This window comes from Etheostoma cragini, chromosome 1 (genome assembly GCF_013103735.1).
Source record: "Etheostoma cragini isolate CJK2018 chromosome 1, CSU_Ecrag_1.0, whole genome shotgun sequence".
Lineage (NCBI taxonomy): Eukaryota > Metazoa > Chordata > Actinopteri > Perciformes > Percidae > Etheostoma > Etheostoma cragini.
In genome coordinates this window covers 29,367,522-29,375,819 of record NC_048407.1, presented here as the reverse complement: position 1 = coordinate 29,375,819, position 8,298 = coordinate 29,367,522, and the positions used below count along the sequence as shown (strand labels likewise).

The 8,298-nt window shown below is 39.3% G+C and overlaps 1 protein-coding gene across 1 annotated transcript in view; it reads right to left on the bottom strand.

Moving 5' to 3' along the window:
* Positions 1 to 1,950: 1,950 nt before the first annotated feature.
* Positions 1,951 to 8,298, bottom strand: part of pepd (peptidase D) — a 13,368-nt gene continuing 7,020 nt past the window's right edge. Inside the window, exons 7-14 of the mRNA XM_034878049.1 lie at positions 7,996 to 8,045; positions 7,662 to 7,708; positions 5,722 to 5,790; positions 5,082 to 5,159; positions 4,647 to 4,795; positions 4,339 to 4,523; positions 2,856 to 3,047; positions 1,951 to 2,472 (exon numbers count right to left, since the gene is read on the bottom strand). Of these exons, the coding sequence (XP_034733940.1) occupies positions 2,329 to 2,472; positions 2,856 to 3,047; positions 4,339 to 4,523; positions 4,647 to 4,795; positions 5,082 to 5,159; positions 5,722 to 5,790; positions 7,662 to 7,708; positions 7,996 to 8,045 (914 nt within the window). The 3' untranslated portion in view covers positions 1,951 to 2,328. The remainder of the gene's footprint in view (positions 2,473 to 2,855; positions 3,048 to 4,338; positions 4,524 to 4,646; positions 4,796 to 5,081; positions 5,160 to 5,721; positions 5,791 to 7,661; positions 7,709 to 7,995; positions 8,046 to 8,298) is intronic.

Sequence of the window (8,298 nt, the reverse complement as noted above, 5' to 3'; positions counted from 1 at the left end):
TTTACCCATCTGTCCCCAAAGCCATCCTATCTGGCATATTTCCAACTATGACCTTGCCTTTAGATGTGCAGTAAAAACAGAAAATATTCTCCCAAATCAGCAAGTGCCTATAAGTGTACACTCTCACTGACTGTTGAACTCTTTATGACTACTTTGAGTAAATCTAACCGACTGACCCGACTCTGCCTTCACCTACCTATAATCAGTGTTGGGTAAATTTCTTCTAAAATGTAATACATTATAGAATGCTTGTTACTGTCATTTGAGAGTAATAAGTGATATTACAATATAACTGCATCCGAATTGCAATGCTTTACACTACTTTTGTATTATGTTTGAGTTACTTTCACCAAAATAAATATATATATAAAGTTGGCTAATTCTACAGAAATAAAAGCATATTGTTGTAGGATATGTATATGTTTTGTAGGAAAAGGGTTGTTGAAAGTTTTCATATTGCCCTTGGACTACGATGATGTAATTTATAGACATGCATCATCTTCAACTCCTAAATCCCTGGACTCAGTCCCATCACTCTTGTCTATGGTCACATCATTGTATTACAGTATATTAGTGTTTGGGTGGTCTTCTCTCCAAAACAAAAAATAGTTAAAAGCGCCCATATTCTGCTCATTTTCAGGTTCATAATTGTATTTTGAGGTTGTACCAGAACAGGTTTACATGGTTTCATTCTCAAAAAACACCATATTTTTGTTGTACTGCCCATTGCTGCAGATCCTGTTTTCACACTGTGTGTTTGGGTTTCTGTTTTAGCTACAGAGTGAGACATCTCACTTCTATACTATCTTTGATGGGAGTTGCACATCTGCAGTAGCTAGGTAAGATCACATCAGGTACGGAGCCCGCCTGTGGTCAGCGGAGAAAAAAACCAATTTTTCATTGAAGAATGCCAGTGGCCCCTGGTGGACAATACTTGCAAGTGTGTATTTTACTTTAAACCCATCTTCTCTGTCTTAACATTTTTCTGTAGTATGTTTTATTTTAACATCCATCGTTCTATTGCATTCTTATTATTCCTAATTTATTCATCAGGTTAATTCTCCAATTCGGAATGTTTTCCCATTTTTCTTATGATGGTCTTCTTTTCTGGCTTGTTTTGTTGTCTTTGTAATTTGTCTCGTTGTCAGTGTAAATGAGGGCTGGCTCAATGATTCCTCGAGTATAAAGAAAGGTTGAATGAATGAATGTTTTGTAACAACTTCAGACATCTGACAACTGTTCATTTTAACAATGCAGACATAATTACACAAACACAAAGCACGGCACCATCCTTGCCAGTTTAGCTTTTGACAATACTGTACCATGTAATTATGAAATTGGTAGTCAGTAGTTAAAAAAAGTGGTTTAGTTTATTTTTCATAACCCAATTTGTCCCTCTTTCCCAACCTTTGGCCCTTGTACATAGTTTTCCTGGTAAAGAGACCCACCTCTTGAATTTTCTTGTATTCTGTTATTTTCCTCCCAAGCACTATAACCAAACCTCGGATCCATGAGAACGCAGTGTATCATTGCACAGTATGACTCAATTGTACAATTGATTCAATCTGAGTGGAATCACTATTCTAAATATGCCACTGACAGCCTGACTGAACATTCAAGAAGAGACAGAATAAGATACCAGAACCGTTGAGAATATATCTTTAAATTCTAAGTGGTCAAAGAAATACAACACACCCACTGTTACCATGCGTTTAGATTGCAGAATACTTTTTTACTTGTGTAAAAAATGTCTCTGATTGAATTCTTCCATCTAAAGGACAATGGCGGACTGACAACCAGTTCAACTTTTTACAATAATATAAATATGTTGATTGAAGATGAGACAAGATGAAGTTTGTGGTTTAATTTTGTATTTAAGTGTCTTCCTGTACTGAAAAAATACATGTACAAAATACCAACTACATAAACAAAAACAAGACTCATCTGCAGACAGTTGGAAATTAAAATGGTTTATTTAAAATAATTTCACAGCATTTATTTGTGAATCAATGTTTACAAAAAGGAACATATAAGAATAAGAATTATTTAAAAATGAAATGTCTTTTTCCCAGAGGCACATAAATGAACACTTTTAAGGTATTAAGGTTGTCAGTTGAAGTGAAACAATGTACATTTTATAAAATGTTCTTTATGAAACGTTTCATGTTTTTTGGTTATGTGTTAATTGAACTGCTTCATAAAAATCCTGATTGTGTATCTGTTTTATAAATGAGAAATCAGAGAGAGAGAGTGATGACTTTTTCATTGTTGTTGATCTGCAGGAATCAATGACATCGCAGCGTTGAGTTATTTATCGTAGGAAACTGATCAGAATTTGTCACTGCTGCCGACGGGGCTGAAGGGTTTTCCAGTGTCGGCCATGAAAGCTTCGATCTCCTCCACAGTGCGAGGGACGCAGGTCAGCAGCTCTATACCGTCAGCTGTCACCGCGATGTCATCTTCAATCCGAACCTGCACACAGCAATGACACAGCAGTCAAACGCGGTTCAATTAAAAGGAGGACACTGCACATGAGAATGTATATGTTGAATCTGAGCTGGATCAGTCACTGAAAAATCTGCATTGACATAGTTTTTAACTGAACATTGGCCTTAACTACCATTTGGTTAAGGGTTTACGTATCACAGTCCTCACTTATGATAATTTGCCCATTTAGTGGCTAAAGTGGATCAGACACAATAAGTCCAACAGGGCAAGAGCGGTTAAACAAAGACAGATTGTCGACAAATCCAAAGTTTGCCATTTTATCTAAACTACTTATTTAAAGTAAACATTAAAAGTTGTGACCTAAAGAGATAACAGTCCTGTTAGGAAAAATGCGTGAGCAGACTAACCCCGCCGAAGCCGCGAAAGCGAGCCAGAACTTGGTTGTTGATGAAGCAGCTCTGGGCAGGGTTGGCCAGGGCCTGGTCCAGCAGGTGGTTGATGAAGTATATGCCGGGCTCCACGGTGAGGACCATCCTGTCCTGCACCAGGCGGCCCATCCGAAGACTCTTCAGTCCAGGCTCATCCACACGTTCCACCCCCTGGACAACAGTACAGTTCATTAAAACCACAGCTACACAGTTAAAAAAAATTTTTTTTTTAAATACTGTAAGAAAACTGCAGCTCAGACTAAATGGAGGCTGCTACCTGAGCACAGACACTGCTACAAGAAACATTTTTCAAGTGTTACAACTATTTTTTTGTGAATCAGTTCTTTAAACTGTTTCTCTGGCAGATTACCTTAAAAAATATATTTTATTGTCTGAGTCTCTGAGTCCGCTGCCGTATGCACTGAGCTCTGCTTCACAGTACTACACACACTGACACCTTCTCAGCCCTTCCACCGGAGCTACTGGCAGTTGTCAGAAGTGCATTACTGTACACAATCCTCCACCACATCCTGACACCATTTGTTCAGAGTTCAGACAACATTTTTACCTTCCTCTCTCTCCTGCCCTCATCTTGAACTTGTTCCTGCAGATTGGCCTCTTTTTCTCGTGCTCTCACTTCTCTATGGAGGGTTTCTCCATTATTCATGACACATCAATATCGGAGTTACAGGAATGCGTTTTCTTCTTCGGTTAGGAGACTTTGACTGTTACTAGCCCTTAACGGTTGCTGGTGATGTGGGTAAAAAGTAACTTTTTTAACCTATTTTGCTATGTGTCTAAGTGACTAATGGAAAAAACATCTTTGACATTTGTCCAGCATTAAGCACGATCGCTGCAGTCAGCGAAACAAGCTACATTGTAAGTTGTTGGGAAATTCCGCACCTTTAATTTACGTCCACAAAAGTGCTTGTTTTACCACTGACATGCTCAGATTAATTTAAACATAAAAACGTTCCTGAAATTGCCGTAGCTAAACACACTAGACTCCATGTAAATAAAAAGTAGTTTTAGCAGCATAAAGTACACTATATTCAAAGTTGATTTTCCACTTTTACAACAAACACCACCCTAGGTTTGGTTGAAATTAGTCCATATCGACGACATTTCAGTAATAGATCAGGTGCCGCCGGATGTTCAGGTAGGATTTCACTCATTTAGGCCGGACAGCCGTTGCCTTGGGCTTCCTTTTTGATGGGATTATGTATGGGCTATTTTGTAGAAGGCACCGCTGCTGCGTCTGGCGCCGCCCAAGACCATTTGTAAAACAGGATTTTACAAAAAGGTCTCTCTCCGTAGGGATCCTTTCCATAACGTTGTCAGACACTTATAACAATATGAGCCTCGTCAGTGGCAAAAGCAGCACTTTTAGTGGACAAAATTTACGATGGACATTTGCCTTTAGGATTACCGGTACATTACCCTTTACGTTTTCTGTTCTCACCTCAGGGTATCCTCCCACATCGTGTACATCGATGCCCAGCAGGTGTCCCAGGCCGTGGGGCATGAAGACGGAGCCCATGTGGACCTTCAACATGTCCTCCACGCTGCCATTCAGGATGCCGATCTTCACAAGCTCCTCTAGGTGAACCCGGTCAGCCATGCGGTGCATGTCGGTCCACTTCACACCTTCAACAAAAGCAGTTTTGTTAATGAAGAAAAGAAGTTTCTTTAACCCAAACTTTAAATTTAAGTATGGATCTTGATATGTTTTTAAGTGGACTCAATATTTAAAACTGACTAAAAGATAACCTGGTTTGATGGCAGCCATGACGGTGCGAGAGGATTTGAGGACGGCCTCATAGATGGCCCTCTGGTCTGGAGTAAACTTGCCGTTGGCTGGGAAGGAGCAGGTGATGTCTGAGGAGTAGCAGTAGTACTCTCCGCCCATGTCGAACAGACTGCAGGCGACAAAACAGCAGAACGATTTCAGTCACATGTTTTTTTCAAAGTGCTTTGGGTTTGTGTCCTAAGTGAGTTTGAGTTGTTAATGGTTCAACAAACATGTACACAGATAGCAGAAAACTAAAGTACACAACAGAAATAGAACAGTTACAATGCCTATGCTTAGTGGCACTTCAACAAACAGGAGGATATGTAGAGTTTGTGAGGGAGTTACTTGTCAGTTCCACGAGGTGCGTGCATCTAAAAACAGCTGGAAGTTAAAAACTGCTGAAAGCTACTCACCACATGTCTCCGCCCGAAATTGTCTTGTCGTTCGGTGCACCAGCATGTCCGTAGTGGAGAGTGGAGGAATTATTGCCCCTGTTAAACAAAAACACAATATGTACAGTAGATTGAAAAGACATGAATAGTTTAACTATAAAAAAATACTCAGTACAAGGTAGTAAAGTTATATAAAGCTACCATGGAAAAAAAAATGTAAATACTTCACTGCAATTCAGCATCAAAGGAATCCCAATCTATTAAATAGAAAACTAAGACACAGTGCATCTTTAAAGAATCGCTGAGATAATATGATCAGATCCTCATTGTTCAAGCTCTTAATTTGAACAGGAAATAGCTTGTATCCATTTACCACTAATCTGCAGGAAGTACTTACCACACATGACTTTAATACAAAAGGCCACAGCATGATAAGTGGCAGTGCCTTGAAATTATTTAACAATAATGATGTTGCTAGCTGACAGTAACCCTGCAACAAAGAGGAAATTGATGTTGCACTCTCTTTCTGGCATGGCTTGGTTTGGCCAATAAGACTCCTCGGATCCTGCAGGGTTCCCAATCTCTGCTTTGTTTACATGACATTTACACGCGTCTTTGGAGAAGCATCATTTCTGATTTTCAGGTTTAAATTATGCCTTACGTTCCACAGATACAGGTGTACGAGGTGTGACGCATCCCTCCCTTGGTGTAGCAGTAGTGCTGGAACAGGCTGCAAAAAAAAGAAAAGAAAAAAAGAAGCATTCCTTTAGAGCAAAACCCCACTGAGAAAAAGGAAACTAAATACTTTCAGAACAGCAGAGATCACAGAAAACAATAATTTGCTGAAGGACATTCCCAGCCCATTTTTTGACTCCATGCTCTGTCAGAATTTATTCAGCACTCTGTCTTTAATCATCTTATGTTCACACACATCAAACACTTCTATAGATCTGGACAGCATCGCGAAGCTGTGTATGATGAATAGAGAGAAGTATGTTTCCTGGTGCACACACTAAAGCTGCACAGCTTGACTACAACGGCTTACACAAGGAGAGAATTTGAAACACTGCCAAATTTTATCACACTACTTCCACAATGAGATCAACATTGTTGGTAATTTAATGAACATTGGAGATTTATTAAAGCTTTAGATCGGAACCTTTTGATATTTATGAACGTCCGTTCCATTCAAGTCTTTGCCAAATGAGTCTCAGCTCCACACAACTCTCTCTCTATTTCTCAGTTCGGTATTTTTCATGCATGGGAAGAAGAGAAAAAACATCTGCAAATACAATGAGTGGGCAATGAGTGGGACTGATGGCTGCTCTGGTGCCACAGGATTTAAAAAAGAACAACAGCTAAATATCTTACTAAAATAAACAAACAAAACTTACTAAACGCAGTTTGTTTTGCTCCCAGCTTGACTTTAAAAAGCTTATGGGTTAGTTGTGTTTCTCAGTTGAAATGTCATTTCAATTTCAGGAAGTTATCATTCATTTCACTGTGACCAATATGGCCAGTACAACGAAAACTAAGGTTGAATCTAGATTGAGCTTCCATTTGATTATAACCCAGCTCCTGTAATAATCTGTCCGGTACTCCATAGGCTTAACTCATAAGCATACAATCAGGGCAAAGCCAGTCTAGGTCTCACTCCCCATTATGCCCTTTGTACCCAATTTGGTTGCAGTTCCAACAGAGTTCCACTGGGGGTGATTGCAGGCTAGGGCAGAATGAATGGTACTCTATGGAGCTAGACGGCTAAATGTGTCTCTTTCTTCTCATTGGCATTAAAAAATCTCAATTTGATTGTAGTTTTTGCAAGTTCAACAAAAGTTGAATGAAGGAGTACATATGTCTTTTTGATTTCTTACAGGTTGAGTCGTTGTTGCGCATAACACGCTAGAATTCTGCTTATGAATGCTAATTGGTCAGTAACTGACTGATTACGACCAGAGATCCCGCTTGATCACATCCAAAGTGGTGGCAGATTGTCAGTGAATATTTCGGCGTGGTCTTTAAAATATTATCAAACCTCTTTCTAGCACGTGTCGACAGGGAGAGCGTAACCTGTCAGCTGCGTTGTCGATGCCTCGAAAGAACAAAGGAAGGGACTCAGAGATCGTGGTAAAGCAGTATCTCTGGCCGTACTATGTGTATGATATCATTGACATTTTTAAAAGGCTTTTTAGAACAAAAAAGCGACTTAAAAAAAAAAATCAAACTCCCAGAAGCGTGTATTTATTTTTAGCCCAACCTTCATTCAAATTACTAGCAGAAAAAAATAATTATATCCCGAGAAAAGTTGATTTTGAATGGTATAGCCATTCATTCTGCACTAGCCTCCGATCACCCCAGTGGAACTCTGGTGGAACTGCAACCAGTGATTTAATGAGTACAGTGACCGTATCAGCATACTGTCAATGCAAATGAAAGTGACAGGAGCAGAGCTGCCATAAAGTTAATTGAAAATAAAACGTGGGCTGGTTTAATCCCCACATATACTGTAGATATTACCAGAGCTATATTGGATTAGACAGACATGGGCCTAACATGTCTGGCATGAACGAAGTCGATCTGTTGAAAAAGTGCGCCACTTACCTCTCCATTTCATATTCTTTCTGTCCAGGTTTCACATGCTTCATGATCTACAGAGAAAAAGTGAGATTGCATGTGATTCAGATAAAACCGTTGGTGACTCTTTTGAAATTAATCTCAATCACGAAGCAAAGTAATTATAGTTGTTGGTGTGTAGCTGATTGATGGCTCAAAACGCTTGACCCTCTTTACTTGGTACAACCAAAGTTCCTCCATTATATGGCATATTAAACTTTTTAATGTAGATTAATTATTTGACTTTTTACGCAAAGTAGTCACAAAGAGTCAGTGAGAGTGTAGCCTATAGCACATAGGAGGACATATTCAGTTTTTTTACTACAGAGAAAGTTATAGCTAAAAATATGCCAGATAGCATGGCTTTGGGGACTGATGGGTAAAGAAAATACCTCTAAAAACAACTGATCACACTCGTAACAATGAGGAAAGAGGAAGAAAGCCATATTAAACACCCATGGGGAGTGACTTCAGAGGACAGATAACATTGATAGGTTGACTGTTCCTCAACCCCTGAAGAGGTTATTCATGGTGTTTAAGTGAAATCCTGTGCAGAAGTAAAATCTTGCTTTAATGTTAGAGCTTATTGGTCAAAGGCTATCTCTGTTAACGGCTGGCCTCTGAG